General features: G+C 40.0%; 1 protein-coding gene across 12 annotated transcripts in view; it reads right to left on the reverse strand.

The window, feature by feature from the left end:
* The window catches only part of LOC133661820 (neurexin-2-like), a 957097-nt gene that overhangs the window by 797698 nt on the left and 132378 nt on the right, over positions 1-27021 (reverse strand). For all 12 annotated transcript variants that reach the window (XM_062065342.1, XM_062065337.1, XM_062065335.1 and 9 more), the window contains exon 2: positions 24639-25874. In XM_062065342.1, coding sequence (XP_061921326.1) covers positions 24639-25350 — 712 coding nt within the window. In that variant the 5' untranslated portion in view covers positions 25351-25874. The remainder of the gene's footprint in view (positions 1-24638; positions 25875-27021) is intronic.

The raw sequence follows: 27021 nt of genomic DNA on the forward strand, positions 1-27021 counted from the left end.
CCTCTCAGAGCAGCGAGATGTCCAGACTGTGTTAGTTCCACCTGGCTGGCGTTCCATGTGATCGTCGGCCCGCTCCCTTCCCTGCTGTCTGCCACCTGTGCACTGACGCCACACATTGCAAAACCAGGCCATATCGCAGTAGTTACCTAGCCAGTGACAAACACTGCATCTTTAGCTCCTGTGCGTCCAGATTAGGGTATATGCTGGCGTGTGACACCTTTGCAGGCATCAGGGTTTAAGTCCTTTGAATTTACGTCACAGATGTGTCACAGCCCTGCCTTAGTTCAACATTAACACCCAGTGGGAGAGGATAACAGGATAATGCCAAGGTTGATCCTCCATTACCGGCTTTGCGGGTGTGAGTATTGTGTGTTATTGTCATGAAAAAGCAATACAGGGATAGATTTAGTTTCGGTCCAAATCTTTGCCGCTTTGCAAGGGTCGAATAAGACAAGCCGCTGCATTACGTGCTGCAGAGGATGAACAAAGCAGGCATTCCGCTAAAAGGCAGCCTGAAAAATCACACAGAAGTCTTTTTATTGACACTTTTAGCTCTGCGAAGTTAAAGAGAGGCTTTGGTCACCCAGCAAGACCACTATCAGTTCCATCAGTCTACATGACTAAATATTGCATGAAGGCGTCAAGTCGAGAAGCAAGATGATTCAAGCTGGGCGTCCACCAGGGGAGATAATCCACTCTCTTGCCTGCACATTCCCCGCTTGAAGGGGAATAAGAGGGTCAGCTGTATAGCTGTTTCATCACACACCAGCCCTTCATGGATATTGCTTTTGTGCATGGTTGTCAGCCTACGGAAGCTCTACTCACAGCGGAAATTAAAGCACGCCCCTTTTCTTTTTATTAGAAATAAAACAGGGAAAGTCTGCATTATTATCAGGTGCGGACAGTTTGTGATGATGTGGGGAAAAGTCAGCATGTTGGACCAGGGAGAGATGCTCCAGTTATTCTCAGGATTTTTAGGCCGCATTCACACTGTGGTTTAGTACTTACTCCAGAACAAAATTTAAAAAGGACACTTTTTTTTGTCAAAGGACCAAGAACATATGCAGAATGTAAGGACATTTGTTTATTATTCCAAACCAAATTGTCGACTACTAGATTGATTTATAGGTCATTTGTATATATTTAGTTATATTCCAAACACAATTCTACTTAGAAATATGTCAATTCTGTATGCTTTGTGCTGTCATTTTAAGGCGGGTCCATGTCTTGGGTGCGTTTAGCGTTCACATTAAAGCTGCAGCTATTGATTATTCAAGAAATCGAGTAATCTATCAATTACCTGTTTTGATTAATCGAGTAATCGGATAAAACACACTTTAGAACCTCAATGCATAATTTAGGGACATTGATGTTTCACTTTTAACAAGTATGCATTATTAATCCATCCATCCATTTTCTACCGCTTGTCCCTTTCGGAGTCGCGGGAGGTGCTGGAGCCTATCTCAGCTGCATTTGTGCGGAAGGCGGGGTACACCCGGGACAAGTCGCCACCTCATCGTACAGCCAACACAGATAGACAGACAAAATTCACACACTAGGGCCAATTTAAAGGCCTACTGAAATGAATTTTTTTTATTTAAACGGGGATAGCAGATCTATTCTATGTGTCATACTTGATCATTTCGCAATATTGCCATATTTTTGCTGAAAGGATTTAGTATAGAACAACGACGATAAAGATTGCAACTTTTGGTATCTGATAAAAAAAAAGGCTTGCCCCTACCGGAAGTAGCGTGACGTAGTCAGTTGAACATGTACGCTAAGTTCCCTATTGTTTACAATGATGGCCGCATGAAGTGAGAGAGATTCGGACCGAGAAAGCGACAATTTCCCCATTAATTTGAGCGAGAATGAAAGATTTGTGGATGAGTAAAGTGCAAGTGAAGGACTAGTGGGGAGTTGAAGCTATTCAGATAGGGAAGATGCTGTGAGAGCCGGGGGTGACCTGATATTCAGCTGGGAATGACTACAACAGTAAATAAACACAAGACATATATATACTCTATTAGCCACAACACAACTAGGCTTATATTTAATATGCCACAAATTAATCCTGCATAAAAACACCTGCGTGTTTGTTACGCTAGCTCCTAGCTCCTCTGCTAGCTCCTAGCTCCATAGAACACGCCAATACAATTCAAACACCTGATCAACACACACAATCACTCAGCCCAAAAGACCGTTCACCTAACCCAAGGTTCATAAAGCTTATATATTTTTAAAAAGTTACGTACGTGACGCGCACATACGGTCAAGCTATCTAATGTTTAGCAGCCAAGGCTGCATACTCACGGTACCTGATATTCAGCTGGGAATGACTACAACAGTAAATAAACACAAGACATATATATACTCTATTAGCCACAACACAACCAGGCTTATATTTAATATGCCACAAATTAATCCTGCATAAAAACACCTGCGTGTTTGTTATGCTAGCTCCTAGCTCCTATGCTAGCTCCTAGCTCCATAGAACACGCCAATACAATTCAAACACCTGATCAACACACACAATCACTCAGCCCAAAAGACCGTTCACCTAACCCAAGGTTCATAAAGCTTATATATTTTAAAAAAGTTACGTACATACGCAAAAAAAAGTTGCGCACATACGGTCAAGCGATCAAATGTTTAGAAGCCAAAGCTGCATACTCACAGTAGCACGTCTGCGTCTTTGTCATCCAAATCAAAGTAATCCTGGTAAGAGTCTGTGTTGTCCCAGTTCTCTACAGGCGTCTGTGTATCGAAGTCAAAAGTCCTCCTGGTTAGAGTCTCTGTTATCCGAGTTCTTCCATCTTGACTGCATCTTTCGAGAATGTAAACAAAGAAGCGCCGGCTGTGTACTGTTGTTGCTGACTACGTTCGAAAAATACGTCCATTTCGCACCGACAACTTTCTTCTTTGCTTGCTCAGCTTCCTTCTCCATAATGCAATGAACATGATTGCAACAGATTCACGAACACAGATGTCCAGAATACTGTGGAATTATGAAATGAAAACAGAGCTTTTTCGTATTGGCTTCAATGTGGAAGGCATACCCGTGTTCGCCGGTCTACGTCACGCGCATACAACATCCTCAGAGGCGTTTCGAACCGTAAGTTTAGCGGCAAATTTAAAATGTCACTTTATAAGTTAACCCGGCCGTATTGGCATGTGTTATAATGTTAAGATTTTAAGATTGATATATAAACTATCAGACTGCGTGGTCGGTAGTAGTGGGTTTCAGTAGGCCTTTAGTGTTGCCAAACAACCTATCACCAGGTGCATGTATTTGGAGTTGGGAGGAAGCCAGAGTACCCGGAGGAAACCCACGCAGTCACGGTGAGAACATGCAAATTCCACACAGAAAGATCCCGAGCCCGGGATTTAACTCAGGACTTTCGTATTGTGAGGCACATGCACTAACCCCTGTCCTACCGTGCTGCCCTATGCTTTATTAAATAGATATAAAAATAACATATACAATTGCTGTTCACCATGCACCTGTGCAGCCAGTGTGGCTGGGCCATGTGTACATTGGTAAACCTCACCTCTGACAACCTCAAGAGCAGTGCTGGCCATCGGGTTGATAGCACAGGCTTTTAGCTCGGTAGCTAGCACTCTCGCCTCTAATGCCTGACAACCCAGGCTCGACAGTGACTGAACCAGGTGCGTTACACACCTCACAGATTTGATCTTTTTTTTTGCTTACACTCAAGAAAGGATTAATCAAATCCACAAACTATAAATCAAAGCTTTTTTTAAAAGTCAAATTAAATGATTTACTCGATTAATAGTCATGGCCCAAATTCACATTCGTGCTGAAATGATTCGAACTGCAACACAGTTAACTTGCGGGCAGACACTTTTTTTGGTGCACTTTAGGGCTTAGATGGTTGCACCAAAACAAACCGTACGAGCAGAGGAAACTCCCAATCAAACCAAACACGACAAATCTGATGGGTGAACAGCAGAACTCGACTCTCTGAGTTGATAATTCTTGACACACAATAACCATCATAAGTCTCTACACTGAAATGGACATTATTTACAAATATAATTACTGACTTTGTATGACTTTGTTGCCACGACTGAGCCAATTTAATTCATGGCTACACAACAAGCGTTGTTTATTCAAACCCGGAGCTGCATGTGTTGTTTTCTTTAATGCACGGCTTAGTGGCACGGCAAAACAACAGCTGGCACTGACGATGTGACTAGAAGCTGTGGCCATTGTAAAAAAAAACAAAAAAACTTGGCACCAGCCGCCCTCCCGGCATAACAAGATTAACCCTATTTTTTGTGCGAACCGCATTTACAGCGGAATAGTGTAATTCCAAGTATCCGGGGTGACCTCCCGTCCCAGACGTTTCGCATGGCAAGACGCCTGCACAGCCTGGGGGACAGGAAGAAGATAACTGCTCCCCAGCGTCAACGTGTGCGCACTGCAACTGGTGGATGTGTTCCTTTCAGTCCGTCGAAAAGACTTTCAATGAGAGGACTGTGAGTCAATATTTACCATCTCTGGTCGGCATGTGGGAAGTGGCAGAAATGTGTGTGTCAATGTTTATGCTAACGTGTGATTAATTTATCTGGCTGTGAACAAACGTGTTACGCTCTCGTGGTTGCTCGAAAAACACAATGAAGGGAAAAAATTTGAACTATAAATGTGTGGTGAGATCATATTGTATTGCTGTCATTCATATTTAACTTATTTAGGTTATTTCATGGTATGCTCAGATGAAAAATAAGATACAATAGGCGTAACTTTACACTTGCTCTGGTAGTTGTCCTATGGTTCATTTGGTTAAGTATGAACCCAATGGAAGGGCACCAAATAAGCAAACCAAAGCCACTTCAGGGATGGGTCTCAGTTGGCTTGCAAGTGAAATCTGGTGCGGTTTGGTTCACTGGAACTAGATTGTGATTGTGAATGGATTAAAGACATGGACCATTGTAACCAACAGATGTAGTAGTGAATATGGACAAAATGATCGCAAAACCAAATGCCACCGCATAAAACATTTCAGGGGGACGGCGTGGCGCAGTTGGGGGAGTGGCTGTGCCAGCAACCTGAGGGTTCCTGGTTCAATCCCCACCTTCTACCAACTTCGTCACGATCCGTGTGTCCTTGAGCAAGACACTTCACCCTTGCTCCTGATGGGTTGTGGTTAGGGCCTTGCATGGCATCTCCCGCCATCAGTGTGTGTGAATGGGCGAATGTGGAAATAGTGTCAAAGCGCTTTGAGTACCTTGAAGGTAGAAAAAACTTCCATAAACTGAATATCGCCGCGTGATGAAGCAGCACTGCGAGTACTTTGTCAACAACTGATTACTACATGTATAACAAACACTTTATATTTGTGGTTATTGTAACGATGTGTGACTGAAATTATTGAAGCCTTTATCATGTCCAAAAAAATGAAAGAGTTGGCCATTTCTATGAAATTGTAAAGGACTGTTATTGATTCGATGTTGATGTGCTAAAGCCTTTTTCTTGTTTAACAGCTACATACAATATTAACTGTTCTTTGATCTAGCACATAATTGTTTAGATGTATTCATTAAATCAGTGTATTCTCGCCTGCCAAAAAGGGATTCAAAGTAATATTTTGATATTGACACATCTGTATATATATATATATATATATATACACGCACAAACCCCGTTTCCATATGAGTTGGGAAATTGTGTTAGATGTAAATATAAACGGAATACAATGATTTGCAAATCTTTTCCAACCCATATTCAATTAAATGCACTACAAAGACAAGATATTTGATGTTCAAACTGTCACACCGCGGTGAGGGATGTCTTGTCTTGGTTTTTTCTGTCTTGTGATTTGCATGTTTTAATTTGAAAAGTAACTCTCCTCTCGTTTCAGGTCACTTGCCCATCAGTCTGACGTCATCCCTGTTCCCTGATTGTTTCCACCTGTTCCCTATTACCCTCATGTGTCTTATAAGCCCACTCCTCCCTTTGTTCTGTGGCAGATTGTCTCGTTCATTCGTACTATCCAGCGTCCATGCCCATGTCCATGCCTTGCCTTGTCTCCTGCTTATGTTCCTTGTTCTTTAATCCCTTCGCGGCTATTTTGAGTTTTCCTTTCTTCCTCCTCAGCAGAGTGAATTTTTGTTATTAAGTTTATTCAGCCGAAGTGGTAAGTTATCAGTTATTTTCCTCAATTTTTTGAGTGACTACTTTTGTTAAACTTTATTAGATAAGATAGTGTATAATTTTTTCATAGCTGTTGTTTCTTCCTCCTGTTGGAGCGTTTTTTGTTAATACATTTTATAGCATATACTGCGCCAATCATAGTTTGTCTTTGCTTTTGTGTTTTCCTCCGTTCGGAGTGATTTTCAGTTGTTCCTATTTTTTGGAACCTTTTTCGTCGATTAGTTTTTTGTTTAAATATAGAATTGTATTCCTTGACTTTGGAGGTGAAAGGAAGCTGCCAAAATAAAAGCCTGTCAAAGTTCCCTACTCTGCATCTGAGTCCAATCCTTTTACCAAGCCCTGACACAAACTCATAAACTTTATTTTTTTTTGCAAATAATAATTAACTTAGAATTTCATGGCTGCAACACGTGCCAAAGTAGTTGGGAAAGGGCATGTTCACCACTGTGTTACATGGCCTTTCCTTTTAACAACACTCAGTAAACGTTTGGGAACTGAGGAGACACATTTTTTAAGCTTCTCAGGTGGAATTCTTTCCCATTCTTGCTTGATGTACAGCTTAAGTTGTTCAACAGTCCGGGGGTCTCCGTTGTGGTATTTTAGGCTTCATAATGCGCCACACATTTTCAATGGGAGACAGGTCTGGACTACAGGCAGGCCAGTCTAGTACCCACACTCTTTTGCTATGAAGCCACGTTGATGTAACACGTGGCTTGGCATTGTCTTGCTGAAATAAGCAGGGGCGTCCATGGTAACGTTGCTTGGATGGCAACATATGTTGCTCCAAAACCTGTATGTACCTTTCAGCATTAATGGCGCCTTCACAGATGTGTAAGTTTCCCATGTCTTGGGCACTAATACACCCCCATACCAGCACAGATGCTGGCTTTTCAACTTTGCGCTATAACAATCCGGATGGTTCTTTTCCTCTTTGGTCCGGAGGACACGACGTCCACAGTTTCCAAAAACAATTTGAAATGTGGACTCGTCAGACCACAGAACACTTTTCCACTTTGTATCAGTCCATCTTAGATGAGCTCTGGCCCAGCGAAGCCGACTGCGTTTCTGGGTGTTGTTGATAAACGGTTTTCGCCTTGCATAGGAGAGTTTTAACTTGCACTTACAGATGTAGCGACCAACTGTAGTTACTGACAGTGGGTTTCTGAAGCGTTCATGAGCCCATGTGGTGATATCCTTTACACACTGATGTCGCTTGTTGATGCAGTACAGCCTGAGGGATCGAAGGTCACGGGGTAAGCTGCTTACGTGCAGTGATTTCTCCAGATTCTCTGAACCCTTTGATGATATTACAGACCGTAGATGGTGAAATCCCTAAATTCCTTGCAATAACTGGTTGAGAAAGGTTTTTCTTAAACTGTTCAACAATTTGCCCACACATTTGTTGACAAAGTGGTGACCCTTGCCCCATCCTTGTTTGTGAATGACTGAGCATTTCATGGAATCTACTTTTATACCCAATCATGGCACCCACCTGTTCCCAATTTGCCTGTTCACCTGTGGGATGTTCCAAATAAGTGTTTGATGAGCATTCCTCAACTTTATCAGTATTTATTGCCACCTTTACCAACTTCTTTGTCACGTGTTGCTGGCATCAAATTCTAAAGTTAATGATTATTTGCAACAAAAAAAATGTTTGAACATCAAATATGTTGTCTTTGTAGCATATTCAACTATATATATATATATATATATATATATATTATATATATATATATATATATATATATATATACATATATATATATATATATATATATACGTGCGTGCACAGTTGCGGTCAAAAGTTTACATACACTTGTAAAGAACATAATGTCATGGCTGTCTTGAGTTTCCAATCATTTCTACAACTCTTATTTTTTTGTGATAGAGTGATTGGAGCACATACTTGTTCGTCACAAAAAAAATTCATGAAGTTTGGTTCTTTTATGAATTTATTATGGGTCTACTGAAAATGTGACCAAATCTGCTGGGTCAAAAGTACATATAAAGTATAGTATAGTATAGTGTCCATTGGCAAGTTTCACTGCAATAAGGCGCTTTTGGTAGCCATCCACAAGCTTCTGGTTGAATTTTTGACCACTTCTCTTGACAAAATTGGTGGAGTTCAGCTAAATTTGTTGGTTTTCTGACATGGACTTGTTTCTTTAGCATTGTCCACACGTTTAAGTCAGGACTTTGGGAAGGCCATTCTAAAACCTTAATTCTAGCCTGATTTAGCCATACCTTTACCACTTTTGTTGTGTGTTTGGGGTCATTGTCCTGTTGGAACACCCAACTGCGCCTAAGACCCAACCTTCGGGCTGATGATTTTAGGTTGTCCTGAAGAATTTGGAGGTAATCCTCCTTTTTCATTGTCCCATTTACTCCCTGTAAAGCAGTGGTCCCCAACCTTTTTGTAGCTGGGGACCGGTCAACGCTTGAAAATTTGTCCCACGGACCGGGGGGGGGGGGGGGGGGGGGGGGTTTCATAAAGAAATACAATCATGTGTGCTTACGGACAGTATCCCTGCAGACTGTATTGATCTATATTGATCTATAATGTATATACCAAAGACTATAAAAATGGGACCCATAACCTCCCTGCTTGGCACTCAGCAACAAAGGGTTGGAGTTGGGGGTTAAATCACCAAAATGATTCCCGGGCGCGGCGCCGCTGCTGCCCACTGCTCCCCAAGGGGATGGGACAAATGCAGAGGACAAATTTCACCACATCTAGTGTGTGTGTGACAATAATTGGTACTTTAATCTTTATTATTTAATCTTTAATATTGTGTTTTTTATGTCGATTTAACTAAAAAAAAAAAAAAATGGTTTTGTTTTTTTTATAAAAAATGTTATGGGCCGCGGACCGGTGGTTGGGGACCACTGCTGTAAAGCACAAGTTCCATTGGCAGCATACAGGCCCAGAGCATAATACTCCCACTGACGGTAAAATGGTGTTCCTGGGATTAAAGGCCTCACCTTTTCTCCTCCAAACATATTGCTGGGTATTGTGGCCAAACAGCTCGATTTTTGTTTCATCTGACCACAGAACTTTCCTCCAGAAGGTTTGACCTCTGTATTTGTCAAATCCTAGTTATAGCCCTGCTCACACACCTAGTTAAAGCAGTTTGACAAAGCATGTTTATCATTTTTACACACAATTTGAGACAAAAAAAGCATGCCAAATTTAATTAGGCTCTTTGTATTTTGGATAAATGGCCTCAGTTTAAATAAAAAAAAGTTAATGCCCTTACCAACACTTGTCATGAGCAGAGAGAATAATATTGAATAAATTAATGAAATGGCATACAGACAAGAAAATATGTAAAACAGTGAGAAACAACAAACTAAAGAGTTGGGCACTATGCAGCCGGAACTCTAGCAAAGCAGCATGAGTTTGAGTGACAGCAACACAAGCAGCAGGCACTTTGGCAGTTGGAACTCATTTCTTTTTTGTCATTTGGCGGCACTGGCGCCAGATTAACTCCATGGGCGGTCCTGTCAGTTGGGAATTACTTTGAATAAATAAATAGATAAGTGTGATCAGCTTTGATTCGGGCAACAACAAGGTCAGAACTCAGGGATGGCAGTCTCAGTCTAGACAATGCCACAACTAACTACTGTATTAGGCTATGATCACACTGCAGGATAGGATGTACAATTCTAATTTTTTGGTCAAATCCGATCTTTTTATGTAGTCACATTACCAAAAAAAAAAGATATCTAATGTGAACACAATTCTACTCCAAACATATTGCTGGGTATTGTGGCCAAACAGCTCAATTTTTGTTTCATCTGACCACAGAACTTTCCTCCAGAAGGTCTTATCTTTGTCCATATGATGCTAGATGAAACACAAATTTAGCTGTTTGGCCACAATACCCAGCAATATGTTTGGAGGAGAAAAGGTGAGGCCTTTAATCCCAGGAACACCACACCTACCGTCAAGCATGGTGGTGGTAGTATTATACTCTGGGCCTGTTTTGCTGCCAATGGAACTGGTGCTTTACAGAGTGTAAATTGGACAATGAAAAAGGAGAATTACCTCCAAATTCTTCAGGACAACCTAAAATCACCAACGCGGCGGTTGGGTCTTGGGCGCAGTTGGGTGTTCCAACAGGACAATCACCCCAAATACATGTCAAAATTGGTAAAGGAATGCCTAAATCAGGCTAAAATTAAGGTTTTAGAAAGGTCTTCCCAAAGTCTTAATTTAAATGTGTGACACACACACACACACACACACATATATATATATATATATATATATATATATATATATATATATATATATATATATATATATATACATATATATATGTGTGTTGGTGGGGAAGGGATCTGCGGCTCCTACCTCGAGGTCACGCGATCATGTGACTGACTGGCTAGCTCATTAGCTCTCAAAATGGCTTGGGAATCGCTGTGAGATTGATACTATTTTGATCATATCATCATCTATTTACTGTCTACTATTTTGTGTGTATGTCTTTTGGTGTTATACATCAGATGTATATGATAACTTCAATATAGAGGCAAGTAGTTATTTCCCTCTACTGGTACTTTAACCAGCTCCTTCACTAAATGGATGTCAGGCATCATGTGAGCTAGACTTATCAATGGTTTCTTCACGTAGAGACTGACAGCGGGATTTAATTGCATGTGATGGACGCACGCCCAGGTGGCCATGCATCCTGGAGCCAGTCAGGGTCTCACCTGACAAACATAAGCGGGAGGTCTTGGGCTGGGAAACACTCGATTGACACCCTGCCTGGAAGCCACTATCATTTTAAACAGTGAGCACATTGCACAGCATGTCGATGGATGTTTTAATTGCACAGCATGAGTATTTTGTAGAATTTTATACAAAAAGTACCGTATTTTTCGGACTATAAGTCGCAGTTTTTTTCATAGTTTGGCAGGGGGTGCGACTTATACTCAGGAGCGAATTATGTGTGAAATTATTAAAACATTACCCTAAAATATCAAATAATATTATTTAGCTCATTCACGTAAGAGACTAGACGTATAAGATTTCATGGGATTTAGCGATTAGGAGTGACAGATTGTTTGGTAAACGTATAGCATGTTCTATATGTTATAGTTATTTGAATGACTCTTACCATAATATGTTACGTTAACATACCAGGCACGTTCTCAGTTGGTTATTTATGCGTCATATAACTTACACTTATTCAGCCAGTTGTTCACTATTCTTTATTTATTTTAAACTACCTTTCAAATGTCTATTCTTGGTGTTGGGTTTTATCAAATAATTTTCCCCAAAAAATGCGACTTATACTCCAGTGCGACTTATGTTTTTTCCTTTTTTATTAGGCATTTTCGGCCGGTGCGACTTATACTCCGGAGCGCTTTATAGTCCGAAAAATACGGTAGGTCAGTGATAAGTACAATTCTGCTTAATATTGACCTTACCTCTGATATGATCAAAATGTTGCATTTTAATCACAGTAAACAGTATTTGAAAGACAAGCTAAAATGTTCATGGCATTCAATGTGCCTGGACTTCAATATGTTTAGAGCAAAATGATTCCGTTTGGACCTAATATGGTGCTTAGTTGTTTTTTTTCTACTAAACTCATACATACCTATATATGAATGCCAATGTTTAAGACATATTGTCTTGCAAGAAGACCAATATTGTTGTTGGATTTTGCAGGCTGCAGCCTTCTAATTAATTATTTACTGAGTTATGTAAACATTCTGCAAGTAATTTATTGTTCAAATTTTGGGCTTTGACCACATCGTCTCCCTCTCTCATCCCAAATCTCTTCTAACTTCTCCCTGGCTGCAATTATCACCATGATGTACGACTCTCCTTGGCGTCCTCCGCTTTCTGCCTAAGCCACGATCTGTCAACGTCTTAGCTCGATTATTACGACTGAAATCCACTGTTTCACTTGGCTAAGCACACATTTTTGGGACGTTTAGCTATACCTGTACAGGTTATCCTAAAAATTCAGTATGAGGTATAAGTATTTTATTTGTCACTAATTTGGTAAGTTTACATCCCTACAAAAATATGAACCGTAAAGAACTGTTATGGTATGTTTATTGTAACCAATAACGCCAGAATTTACGAAAAAAAAATCCTGAAAGAACCATATAGTTTATAAATCAATGTGTTTTTGTATTTAAGAACACATTTATTAAAATGACAAAATGGGACATGTAAAGATTAAATATTCTATATGCACAAATCTGTATTTGTAATTAGATTATTTATTTGTGAACTTTTGTAAACTTAAGTTAATTTGTATGCATAATTACTTCAAAATGTTTCAAACAAGAACACTTTAGGTGAGCACTGTTATGGATAGTAATAAATCAGAGAATTATGATACAGTACAATGCTGTTTTATTACTATTATTATTTTTATAACCAAAATATCCCACTGAAAACAAGATTTAGAGACATTGTTCTGGGTCTACAGGGTATGCACTTAGAATATGTTATTACTTTTGATATTATTATTATTAGTAGTAGTAGTAGTATTGTTATTAATAATAATAAATTAATTATTTGTAATAATAATAATAAGAGTCCTGGGTAAAACATAAAACTGCATCTGGTTGTGGAGTTTTGACATGGGAGAATAAGGTTAAACTTTCCCAGGACTACCTCAAGGTCACCCTTGAGCAAGGTGTAGTACCTGTTAGCTCTCTCCGAGACCATGAAATACAGAGTTGGCGTTCAGCGGGGCCTAATCTGTCTCATGGGTAGGGGGGACTCTTAAGTCTTGGTTGGCAACCCTTCTAGTGATTATGGCATGATACAACTACTGGTTTGTGGGAACCTTAAAACATACACCTCATCTGATGAGAGAATGTCAAATATTGAACGTAACCCTAACAACGTCAACAAGCTTTTAGTGAAGATGTCGCGTCTGGCACATGTCCTGTGGATCAGCAACATAGGCCTGATTGTCATCCTCTTACTTGCTGGACCGCAACATTACACGGACATCAGGGGCAGTGCCTCTAGGTTGGCAGACCTGGGGGGTGGTTCCTCTCTTTAAGAAGGAGAACCAGAGGGTGTGGTCCCTCTCCACTATGGTGGGATCACACTCCTCAGCCTTCCTGGTATGGTCTATTTAGGTGTACGGGAGAGGAGGCCACGCCGGATAATCAAACCTGGCATTCAGGTGGAGCATTGTGGTATTCCTTCTGGTCGTGGAACTATGGACCAACTCTATACTCTCGATGGGATCCTTGAGGGTGCATAAAGTTTGCCCAACCAGTTTACATGTGCTTTGTGGACTTGGAGAAGGGATTCGACTGTGTCCCTCGAGAAATCCTGTGAAGAGTGCTGAGAGAGCATGGGTTATCGGACCGCCTGATGGTGGCGGTCCGTTCCCTATATGATCGGTGTCAGAGCTTGGTCCGCATTGCCGGCAGTAAGTCGGACCCGTTACCACTGAAAGTTGAACTCTGCCAGGGCTGCTCTTTGTCACCGGTACTGTTCATAACTTTTATGGACAGAATTTCTTGGCGCAGTCAGGGCGTTAAGGGGATCCAGTTTGATGGCTGCAGGATTAGGTCTCTGCTTTTTGTAGATGATGTGGTCCTGCTGGCTTCGTCTGGCCAGGATCTTCAGCTCCCGTTAGATCGGTTTACAGCCAATAGCGAAGCGAATGGGATTAAAATGAGCACCTCCAAGTTCGAGTGCATGGTTCTCGCCCGGAAAAGGGTGGAGTGCCATCTCCGGGTTGGGGAGGAGATAATGCCCTAAGTGGAAAAGTTCAAGTACCACAGAGTTTTGTTCACGAGTGAGGAAAGAGTGGATTGTGACATCGACAAGTAGGGATGATACTCGAAACCGGTTTTCCCGGTTGTTTGATAAGAAAAGAACCGAGTCCTCGGACTCGAATCCCTTTTTGAGAACCGGTACCAGTTATCGAGACCACTATAGTAAAGGAAAAGAGTTGATTCTTTATTCGAATCTCGTCCTGACCAGAAATGCTCCGTGGGACATCACAAGAATTGACGTCATGTAGCTCAGTTAGGCGCAGATAGGGAAAGCAGGAAAACAATGGACGGGAAAAAGCGCTCCAAGGTGTAATAAAGTTCAAAACAAAAGCTATCATCCACCGAATAACTTTACTGAGAGATTTTAGCAGGGTAAAACACATGACGAACACTTTTACGACCAACCAGAAACATAGCAACCAGGCTAGCAACGCACCTCCTTTACGGCAGCTGTCACAATGTTCTTAAAACAACCGCAGCACATACATATATATACAACACATCTCCCTTTTTTAACTTTTGTTTTTCTTTCCTTGTAAACAAAACAAAATTACACTGTAGATGTGTTGTCTGTCTAATTATAAATAATGCAGACAAGGCGTGTTGGCTGAGTTCTCAACGTTTACTTTCACAGCGTGGCAACATGCAACACTTTTCGGGGCTACCGCGCATGCTCGTAACTCCCGTTGCATGCTGGGTAGTGTAGTTGTTATATTCTCTCGCTCATAACATTTTTCCCCCTATAAAGAAATAATGTTAACTCAATAAAGTGTATTTCTTTTTTTAGCTTTAACTTTTCATTTTTTAGCATTGTAACCACATTTGCAAACAACTTTTCTCTTCATAGAATTTTCTTTCAATAAAGAAATAAAGTGCAAAAATGTCAAAGCATCATAACAAACAGTTATGTCAAATAGCAGCAGAAGTGCACTTTTTGGAGAGCTGTATTATTTTCAGTTTTGTGCCCAAGGGACTGATTTTATTTAACACTATATTATTATTTATACACCTATAGTGATCACAGAGACAGGTTGTTTTTGTGTTACTGTATATATTTGTTTCTCTGAAAAATCCCACTTAATATACTTTGGGTAACAACAGTCAATATTTATTTATTTTATTTTATTTTTGTAGGTGGGTAACAGTCAATATTTATTTATTTATTAGATTTTATTTTTTTATTATATAATAAAAGTGAGCTTTTGTTAAACCAAATATTGTGTGTTTTTTTCCATATACAACAACCTATCTGGACTCGATAAGAGAATCGATAAGTAATCGGTTCGATAAGAGGATTCGATAATAGGCTCGAACTCGATAATTCCTTATCAAACATCATCCCTATCGACAAGCAGATTGATAAGTGGAAGAAGATAGATGGATGGATGGATGGATGGAATAATCCGCTGAATGTGTTCCCAATTTGTGACGTCACCAATTGTGCACATTCCAAACAGCTCGTTTGGCGAAAGTAAAATGGAAGCAAAGATTGTTTTATAAATAGCTCCGCAACCCCTCCACGCTTTTTCTAATTTTTAGGACTTTTGTAGATCCCAAATGAACCACAGCAGGTACTGATAGGGAAGAAAAGTTGGTTTTGCATGATAGGGCCCCTTTAAACACTTTAAAGCGTTGAATGTAAAACCTAACATACAGAAAACAAGCATGCCAATTATATACCATAGGGCACATCGGATCATAAGGCGCACTGCCGATGAGCGGGTCTATTCAGGTCTATTTTCATTCAAAGGTGCATACAAAAGGTGCACATGTAATGGTGGTTCTTTTGGTCAAAATGTTGCATAGATTATGTTTTACAGACCATCTTCAAGTTGCTTTCTGACTGTCGCTTCAGGATGCGCCGTTTTGTGGGCGGGTCTTATTTACGTGGCTCACCTCCTACAGCGTCTTCTCCCCGGCATCTTTAATGTATCGGTGTAGCGTGCAAGGACGGCAGTCGAAGAAGTGTCAAAAGTTGGAGCTAACTGTTTTAATGACATTTAGACTTGACTTAAATCAATAACTGAGAAGCATCTCCTCATTTGTGGCTCACTAGTGCAACAACAAAGGCTGAAATGAGTCCCGTGAAAAACTGTCCCACCTGAAGTCTCTAATAACTAAAGTTCCTTGGGTGAATTATATAAACCTACTACACCGGTAGTTTTTAGCACTTCCGTAGCGAGTCTACTGGCAGATATAAGTTAGAACTGTATGGTACTTTATATTAGAAATGGCAACAGCGGAGGATGAATGCTCCATAACAAGAAGATACAGAAAAAGAAGAAGTTTATCGACTAAGGTGTCGGCACGGACTACAATGGCAGACGCGCACAAATTTTCAGGACTTATACAGATCCAACTACAGATCAGCAAGTACCAGAAGGTAAAACAAGTTGTTTTTGCATATTATTGCAAAACAAAATACCAGATAATATGTCTGCTAATGGGTGCCTTTTTGCGGTCCTTATTCACACACACCATAATAATACTGGTATGTCTGACTACAGTAGCCGTAATGCGCCGACAATCCATCAAGCGGTGCGGCTTCATAGCTTACCAAAGTATTACTAAAACATTGACGGATTTTTGAGCGCCGTGTGTAATGCTCTATAGTCTCAATGGAACATTTAAATAGTTGGTGTTGTTTACTGGCATCATATTGCAGTCTACACATATATACATCTACTTGTCACACTTATCATTACACCATGTACCGAATCAAAATTGCTTCGAGGTCGGTAAGCACAACCAGATTTATTCACTGTCGATTTTTGAGAAAATGAAAGGATTTTAAGTGCGCCTAATAGTACGAAAAATACGGTACTTACTATTCAATATTAAATCAAATAGCACTAAAGAGTGTGGTTGCCATCTTAAAGAGTATTAAGACACCCCGCTAAATTAAAAATACTGTTCAGAATAAAAATGCGATATTAGTATTTTTTATTTTTTTTGCCTTGCAAAAACCCAGACTGAAAAAGAGACCCATTAGTTGAGAATCACTGATCTGCATACATGTGAAAATGTAAAAATGCAAAAAATATATAGTCAATGGTCTTGGTCCCGGGACAGAGCTCGTACGCATTTGTTAGCTTAGACATTTTTAGTGTCTTAAAACTAATGAGAGGGAGACCTTCAAATTCCCATGCACAAGTTAGTCAAAAGAAGAAATAAATACACAGCAGCAACAGCACGCCGCCATAATGACCCAATATACAATTGTCAAACCAAAGAACATCGTAAGATAAATCAACACTAAGAAAACAAATGTCTCCGCCTTGTTTTGTCCTCTCTCCTGCCATCTTTTTCACTTGCCGTGGTTTCAAAAGGACAAATGTCTCCTGCAGTCACTGGAGCCTTGCATTGGTATTCTGCTCTCAATTTAGCTTCTAGCCAGCACACAGCAATCTGACACGGCGCACACGGACAGGCGGCGAGGAGGAGGAGGAGGTAGAGGAGGAAGCAGGCGGACAAGAAGACACGTCCACGGCTCGCCAGCGGTGACATAATTTTCTGCGCTATAAAGGTTGCCTTAAACAGCAGTCGTTCATCCGGCACACGAGAGAAGCTGAGGAAAGATGAAACAATACGGCTTTGTGAAACAGCTAGAGGCGGCTCTTCACTTCTACACATAAAGTCTTGAAGGCTTTGATCCGAATCACGACTGCATGACGATTACACTCTCGCGAATGTCAAAAGTAATGCTCAGATGAAAATTTGGAAGGCAATGTTTTGTTAGGGTACCGATGTTGATTCTTTTTGTCAAGCATGCATTGGAGAACTCCTGCAGAAAATGTACTGTGTAAAGCTATGTTGCTCAAATCAGTTACCACAGCCTTTACAACCGTTCCAGTTAATACTGAAACAAACCTATATCCTGCGTGAATAAACTGAGGTGTTGTTTAGACTAATTTTCTCAGTGGGTGGCTGTCATAACTTCTGCCAATTATTTAATTGGCCAATGGGGCAGTTGTGATGTGTAAGAAAATGTCAATACGTAACTGAACTGTGGACTAGTGCTTAGCGTGTTGTTTCGGATATGGTATTGAATATGCGTTGGAACAATTCTGTGTTCAGTTTTTCTTCAGGTACCCAGGCTTCCTACCATTCTCAAACAGGCTAAATAGAGGCTCTAAATCAGGGGTCACCAACCTTTTTGAAACCAAGAGCTACTTCTTGGTACTGATTAATGCGAAGGGCTACCAGTTTGATACACACTTAGATAAATTGCCAGAAATAGCCAATTTGCTCAATTTACCTTTAACTCTATGTTATTGTTAATAATTAATGATATTTACACTTAATTGAATGGTTTAAAAGAGGAGAAAACACAAAAAAAATGACAATTAAATTTTGAAACATAGTTTATCTTCAATTTCGACTCTTTAAAATTCAAAATTCAACCGAAAAAAAAAAGAGAAAAACTAGCTAATTTGAATCTTTTTGAAAAAATTAAAAAAAGAATTTATGGAACATCATTAGTAATTTTTCCTGATTAAGATTGATTTTAGAATTTTGATGACATGTTTAAAATAGGTTAAAATACAATCTGCTCTTTGTTAGAATACATAACAAATTGGACCAAGCTATATTTATAACAAAGACAAATCATTATTTCTTCTAGATTTTCCAGAACAAACATTTTAAAAGAAATTCAAAAGACTTTGAAATAAGATTTAAATTTGATTTTACAGATTTTCTAGATTTGCCAGAATCATTTTTTTGAATTTTAATAATAATAAGTTTGAAGAAATAGTTCACAAATATTGTTTGTTGAAAAAACAGAAGCTAAAATGAAGAATTAAATTAAAATGTATTTATTATTCTTTACAATAGAAAAAATAAATTTACTTGAACATTGATTTAAATTGTCAGGAAAGAAGAGGAAGGAATTTAAAAGGTAAAAAGGTATATGTGTTTAAAAATCCTAAAATCATTTTTAAGGTTGTATTTTTTCTCTAAAATTGTCTTTCTGAAAGTTATAAGAAGCAAAGTAAAAAAATGAATGAATTTATTTAAACAAGTGAAGACCAAGTCTTTAAAATATTTCCTTGGATTTTCAAATTCTATTTGAGTTTTGTCTCTCTTAGAATTAAAAATGTCGGGCAAAGCGAGACCAGCTTGCTAGTAAATAAATACAATTTAAAAAATAGAGGCAGCTCACTGGTAAGTGCTGCTATTTGAGCTATTTTTAGAATAGGCCAGCGGGCTACTCATCTGGTCCTTACGGGCGACCTGGTGCCCACGGGCATCGCGTTGGTGACCCCTGCTCTAAATTGTCCATACGTGTGAATGTGAGTGTAAATAGTTGTCTATATGTCACCACCTGCATATGACATGTGATTAGAGATGTCCCGATCCGATATTGATATCAGATATTGGTGCAATATCAGCAGGAAAACATGTATTGGATGACATCGGCTTGCATCTAAAATCCTTGATATAAGCACCGATACAAGTAGTCCTGCAGAGTGTTTACTTGTACAAAGTTGGAGAGCTAGTTAACATCTAAGTGTCCTCCAATAAGCACACACGTTTGGTATGTCCTTATTATCGAAGTCATTCACGAACATGAATAGCAACACTTTAGGTTACTAGGACCTAGCAACAACACAACAACTGAGTACAGCAAATAAGCTAGACATACATAACTGTCCTCAATTGAACGATACTGCAGTTTAAAACACCACTTTTGTCAATATGAACACAAGTAAAATATTCATATTTTGATGTTACTTACATGTGCTTTTGATTATTACGGGTAGTATTTTTCCATTTTCCATCGACACAAGTGGTAGAAAATTTGATGGATAGATGATGTGAGCTGCGGTGACAATGCAGACATACAAGCCGCAGCGCCTGTTAGTCAACACACGCAAACACAGAACTTGCAAGCAGAAACAGGGTGAAGACAGAAAAGGGACAATGGACGTATTTTGGTTTTAAACCTAACGATAAAGTGAAGTGAAATATTTATACAGCGCTTTTCTCTAGTGACTCAAATCGCTTTACATAGTGAAATCCATTATCTAAGTTACATGTAAACCATTGTGCTTGGTACTGGGAGCAGGTGGGTAAAGTATCTTGCCCAAGGACACAACAGCAGTGACTAGGATGGCAGAACCCTCAAGTTGCCCGGCACGGCCGCTCTACCAACCAAGCCACGTCGTCCATAAAGGTGGAGCTATAAACACTGAAACACTGCTCTGCGAGTGGTGGTTTAAAACATAGCTAGCTAGCGGCTAATGTCCCTCCATAGTGTTTTAGCTACTTCTAAATCACTAATCCTCACCTCTATGGTGACAAATAAACTACATTATCAGTATTATCCCTGCAGGACAAGGATTAGCTAAACATGCTTCACCACACACCGTAAGAGGACACAATAACTCACCGCTAACAGCAAGCTAGCACTCCTGAATGTAAACAAAAGGGTGGGTCTACACAGATATCGATTGTAACGATAGAGTACAAGAGCGGTATCTAGTCGATATTACAATGATTACATCGAGATGTTTTATAATCACAAAATCTTTTCTAATTTTTTTATTTTTATAAACTCAGGAAATACGTCCTTGGACACATTAGACTTTAAATATGACCAATGTATGACTACTTGGTATCGGATCGATACCTGTATTTGTGGTATCACCCAAAACTTAGGTATCCAAACAACAGAGGAATAAGTGCCTACATTTTAACAGAAGTGTAGATGGAACATGTTAAAACATGTATTATATTAACAATAAATGAACAACACACACAACATACTATACACATACTGTACATTAGGGCTGTGAATCTTTGGGTGTCCCACGATTCGATTCAATATTGATTCTTGGGGTCACGATTCGATTCAAAATCGATTTTTTTTCAATTCAACATGATTCTCGATTCCAAAACGATTTTTTCCCGATTCAAAACGATTCTCTATTCATTCAATACATAGATTTCAGCAGGATCTACCCTAGTCTGCTGACATGCAAGCAGAATAGTAGATTTTTGTAAAAAACTTTTATAATTGTAAAGGACAATGTTTTATCAACTGATTGCAATAATGTAAATTTGTTTTAACTATTAAATGAACAAAAAATATGACTTATTTTATCTTTGTGAAAATATTGGACACAGTGTGTTGTCAAGCTTATGAGATGCGATGCAAGTGTAAGCCACTGTGACACTATTGTTCATTTCTAAATATTTTTATAAATGTCTAATGATAATGTCAATGAGGGATTTTTGATCACTGCTATGTTGAAATTGTAACTAATATTGATATTGTTGTTGATAATATTCATTTTTGTTTCACTACTTTTGGTTTATAAATGATAAATAAATAGGTTATACTTGTATAGCGCTTTTCTACCTTCAAGGTACTCAAAGCGCTTTGACAGTATTTCCACATTTACCCATTCACACACACATTCACACACTGATGGCGGGAGCTGCCATGCAAGGCGCTAACCAGCAGCCATCAGAGGCAAAGGGTGAAGTGTCTTGCCCAAGGACACAACGGACGTGACTAGGAAGGTAGAAGGTGGGAATTGAATCCCAGTAACCAGCAACACTCCGATTGCTGGTACAGCCACTCTACCAACTTCGCCACGCCGTCACGCCGTTTGTTCTGTGTCGTGTTTGTGTCTCCTCTCAATTGCTCTGTTTATTGCAGTTCTGAGTGTTGCTGGGTCGGGTTTGGTTTTGGAATTGGATTGCATTGTTATGGTATTGTTGTGTATTGTTTTGTTGGATTGATTAATAAAAATAAATAAATAAATAAAATAAAATGAAAAAAAATAAAATAAAAAATAAAAACTTGATTTTTTTAAAATGAGAATTGATTCTGAATCGCACAACGTGAGAATCGCAATTCGAATTTGAAGCATTTTTTCCCACACCCCTACTGTACATATACATTCACTGTACAAACATACTGTACATATACAAGTACATACAAGTACATAATTTTGACAAAATAATACAATGAAAAATGACAATATGTTACTGCATACGTCAGCAGACTAATTAGGAGCCTTTGTAACCCGTTTGCTTACTTAGTAGTAAAAGTTAAGTTTTCTAGTATGTTCACCATATTATTTGATTCCAAAATTGTTCTGTATTTGCAACAAGAAACATATGTTTAATGTATCATAATTGTTTTTGTTAAAATAAAACCAATGCCAATGTTTGTGGTCCCCTTTATTTAGAAAAGTAATAATGTATCGAAACATATCGAAATACATTTTGGTATCAGGTAACAACATATTGTTATGTATGTACCCACCAACAAACGGGTATGGATCATTCAACTGTGTTGTGAGTCATCGGCGAAACGTTTTGAATTATTGTGACCACTAGGCGTCGCCAAAAACACATTTTGACTTATTTCAAAGACAGCACAAGTCCATTTAAATTGTTAAATAGTTGTAGCTGAGATAGGCTCCAGCGCCCCCCGCGACCCCAAAAGGGAATAAGCGGTAGAAAATGGATGGATGGAAATAGGTTAGTAATTTTCATACATCTACCACTGTTGTCTGAGTAAATTCACTTTTTCACTTCAAGTCTTTTTATATGTCCTGTAATATATGTGCTATGATTGGTGCTGATAGCATATCAGATTAATATTGGTATCTACCAATAATCAAGGCTTTGACATCTGTATTGTGGCAGAAGTGAAAAAGTTATAACGGGACACCCTAGTATTGATCAGTCCACGGTGTACCCCTCCTGTTGCCCAGAACTGCGATAGGCTCCAACTTGCATGTGACCCTACGGAGGACAAGTTGTATGCAGTACAAAATAGATGTGGGTTTTTGGTAATTATTACAGTATTTCAAATTGTAAAGTTTTGTCATGTAATCAGAATGCCTTTTGTTTTTTGTGTAATTTGTATTATTGTTTCTCAAAAAGCTTATAAAGTACTATAGCCCATCTAGGTGTTCGATCTACCTTTTATGTGACACACCATTTTTGAGGCATATAGTGATTGCAGCTAGGATACTGTGACTTCACACCGGTACTTTTGCCCTATTACAAATGATTTACAGAAGCAAAATGTATTTCTGAATTTGCCAGCGTGAAAGGCAGGGGGAGGTGAATGCAAGAGCCGCAGGAGTGGGAAGTGCTGACAGTGGGCAAAGGTGAAAAGAGATAAGTGGAGTGAACTGCGAGAGAAAGACTTGTTGGGAGGCAAAGAAGAGATGGAGGACCCAGATAGCCTTGAGAGGGGAGGGGTGCGGACCGTGGCGAGATGGATGAATGTGCAACACAATATATGGAAATGGGATGTGTCAGTGAAGGTGGAAGGAGGCGGTTTAAAACATAACAGAGTTTGACATGAACTGACAGCACAGGAGCACATGAAGGCAGCAGCAGCTAAGAGACAATAGGCATGCAAAGAAAGGAGCCAAACATCTTTGATATATCCAACATTCTGTCATATGTGCTTTCTAAGATTACTGCATGACTCATCCAGTCACATCTATTAAAACATTTCAATAATTCAAGATGCGCCTCAGAAGTAAGGGTGCAAAAAGCAGAAAATGTGCCCTCTATCAGAGAGCAACCTCCTTCCTCTGGGGCCTGGATGGCTTTAACCAGAGTTTAACCCTGAGCCCTCATTGTCCTCCATCTGACTGCCTTGCACCAAGGAAATCAATCATTTGTGGCTTCAGTGCAGGTTACCTTCTAAAAAGGCAGCATATACATACATACATACATATAGGGGTATGTTGGTAAATAGTAAATGGGTTATACTTGTATAGCGTTTTTCTACCTTCGAGATACTCCAAGTGCTTTAATACCATTTCCACATTGACCCATTCACACACAGATGGCGGGAGCTGCCATGCAAGGACCTAACCCTGACCCATCAGGAGCACGGGGGAAATGTTTTGCCCAAAGACACAACAGACGTGACTAGGGTGAAGCCGAGGATCGAACCAGGAACCTTCAGGTTGCTGGCACGGCCGCTCTTCCACCCAAGCCACGCCGTCCTATTCAGTTCTATTAAATGTTTCTACAATATCCTTGAAGAACTCGAACAAACAATAACTACTATAACTTCTATCACAAAGCTTAAGTTTTATAGAGAATACATAAGACTACTTTTCTGGTTGGGTTGAAAGGAACTATGGTGTGTTTGCTCTGCTAGTACTCTTTGTTTGGTCAAGTGCAAATGTGATCACCCTAACTAAACTGCTTGAGAGATGCGTGCTTGCAATGGATGGTGCATTCCGGTTCACTTGAACTCAATGTAAATTCTACACACCAAGGGGTTGGCATTGCTGTCTGTGCGCGTGACGGCACTCTTTGGAAGTTCACTGTATACGTATCTAAGAAGCTTTTTTTGAAATCGAAAATAGTATAATAGCAGAATGTTAAAATAACCGACATATTCAACCCAGCATCTAGTTGATCTGTTTAACGTAATGTCATGAAAGCTGTCTAACCAAATCCTTACTTCATGTACTGTATGTTATTTTACTTCAATCTTTAGTCCAATGACAAAAATAGCAGTGTGAATGCCAACGAACCGCACTAAAATAGTTTGCATCACAGTAACAAACGGCACATGTGAACACAGCCATTGTTTTCATTACATTTTTTCAACAGGTGCTCCAAACAGCATGATAAAAGTAAAGCCACTTTTTGAAACCATATCTATAATAGCAACAATAGTAAGTGTGCTTACCTTCTTTGCAGTACTTCCCCTTGAAGCGAGTATGAGTGCAGTCACAGTGAACCTCTCCATATTGGATGGAGCAAAAGCCTCCATTGAAGCATGGGTTCTGTTTGGTACACAAGTACTCCAAGTCGCTCTGTATGCCCTGGCTGTTCAGCAGGGTGGGCGGCGTCTCTCCCACCTTCAGGTTGGAGATCAACCCCCTGAAGAGGGGCTCGTACTTGACTGTACTAGAGGTAAGCGCGGAGAGGCGCACGTCAGGTGGTATCCCGCCCACAAACATGTCGCTGACCACGGCCATCTCCTTCCGCTTGGACTTGACTTCAGCCACTTTGGTCTCACCGTCCACCATTAAGAGGGTCTCCCGGTAGTTGCGGGTGAGCAAGACCATGTGCCAGCGGTCGTCGCTGATCGGTGTCTCCATGTGTAGAATAGCCGGCTCAGCGCAATGGATTGTGAAGCGCAGCTGGAGGCGCCCCCCAGCAATCAGCAGCTCCAGGAAGTCACAGTTTCCGCCATCGTCCAGGTAGAGTACTAAAGCTTTGCTGATGTTGGTCTTTAAACTGAAGCTCAACTCACCCACCGAGCCGGCCTCCCAGCGGCCGTAGCGTGCCCACTGACCAGGCGCCCCCCCAAACTCCAGCATCCTCACTATAGAGAACAGGCTGAGGAAGGCCAGTGGCAACAAGGGCCAACACAAGAATCGTGCGCCGCTTATCATGATTGACGTTCTGAGGCTCTAAATGATGCAGAGGTAGGACCTTTTTTCTGTTGCTGTGGATAGATTTGTGAGCAACAATTATTCTCTTTTGTAGCTACCCAAGAAAAAAAGCCTAGCAGGGATCCTTTCCCCCCACAATTTTCCTAATGACTCAGCAGTTCTTTTTCCAGATCGCCCTGATTTAATTATTTGTCTTCATCCTAACTCGCCTCCGTCTCTCCATCAGTTGGTGCCTCTAGGACTTAGAGGAATGGAATACAATTAAGAGGAGTATAACAGAAAAGGGGAGGGTATAGTGATTTCCTTAAAAGCCTTTTGGTCTGTCCAGGACCCAGGAATATTGGAGCTTTTTCTCTGCAATCCAGTTTCAGGGTATTTTCTCAGGTAAGACAAGGAACAGCCAAATTTGTTTTAGCTGGGATGTTGTTTGAAGCAAGCGGAGGACACACTCATGATGTCAGTTGGCACCCTGTCTTCCTCTGTAGCACAACAATTTAGGAAAGTCCCATCGGGATGGTGGCGATCTAGGAAAGACAAAAACATAATTAATGTCAATGCTTTCACCTGAAAGAACAGAGCACAGTCATAAATTGTGTTCACTTATGCTAACACCTTAAGGCCCTTTTACAAAAAAAAATGTAGGAGGTGGTTATTTACAGTACATCTGGAACATATCCACAACTTTCACTTTTTCCACATTTCATGTTGAAGCTTTATTCCACAATTGAATACATTCTACAGACATAATGACAATGTGATTTTTCCCCCTAATATTGCACATTTATTAAAACTAAAAAACTAAGAAATCACAGGTTCAATAGTATACACATAATGTACTCAATACTATGTTGATGCACCTTTGGCAGCAATTACAGCCAAAAGTATTTCTGAATACAATGCCACAAGCTTGGCACACCTATCTTTGGGCAGTTTCACCCATTCCTCTTTGCAGCACCTCTTAAGCTCTGTTAGGGTGAATGGGAAGTGTTGGTTTTAATCCAGGATGTCTCTGTGCATTGCTGCTTTCATCGTTCCCTCTATCATTACTTGTCTCCCAGTCCTTGTTGCTGAAAAACATCCCCATAGCATGATGCTGCCACCACCAGGGTTCACTGTAGGGATGGTGTTGGCCTGGTAATGAGCAGTGCCTGGTTCCGTCCAAACATGATGCCTGGCATTTACGCCAAAGAGTTCACTTTTTGTCTCATCAGACCAGATAATTTTGTTTTCTTATGATCTGAGAGTCTTTGAGGTCCATGTTGTCAAACGTTTTACTTGGAAATAGCTTCCGTCTGGCCACTCTACCATACAGGGCTGATTGGTGCAATGCTGCAGAGATGGTTGTCCTTCTGTAAGGTTCTCTTCTCTCCACAGAGAAATGCTGTAGCTCTGACAGAGTGACCATCGGGTGCTTGGTCACCTCCCTGACTAGACTAAGAATAATGCAGCAATGCACAGAGACATCTTGGATGAAAACCAACGCTTCCCATCCAACCTGATGGAGCTTGAGAGGTGCTGCCAAGAATGGGCGAAACTGCCTTAAGATAGGTGTGTCAAGCTTGTAATTGCTGCCAAATGTGCATGAACAAGTATTGAGCAAATACTGTGAACACTTATAGTATTTATTTTATTTTTTTTATAAATAAGATTGCGTTTTTATAAAAACAAAAA

This window comes from Entelurus aequoreus, linkage group LG12, assembly GCF_033978785.1.
Source record: "Entelurus aequoreus isolate RoL-2023_Sb linkage group LG12, RoL_Eaeq_v1.1, whole genome shotgun sequence".
In the NCBI taxonomy this organism is placed as follows: domain Eukaryota; kingdom Metazoa; phylum Chordata; class Actinopteri; order Syngnathiformes; family Syngnathidae; genus Entelurus; species Entelurus aequoreus.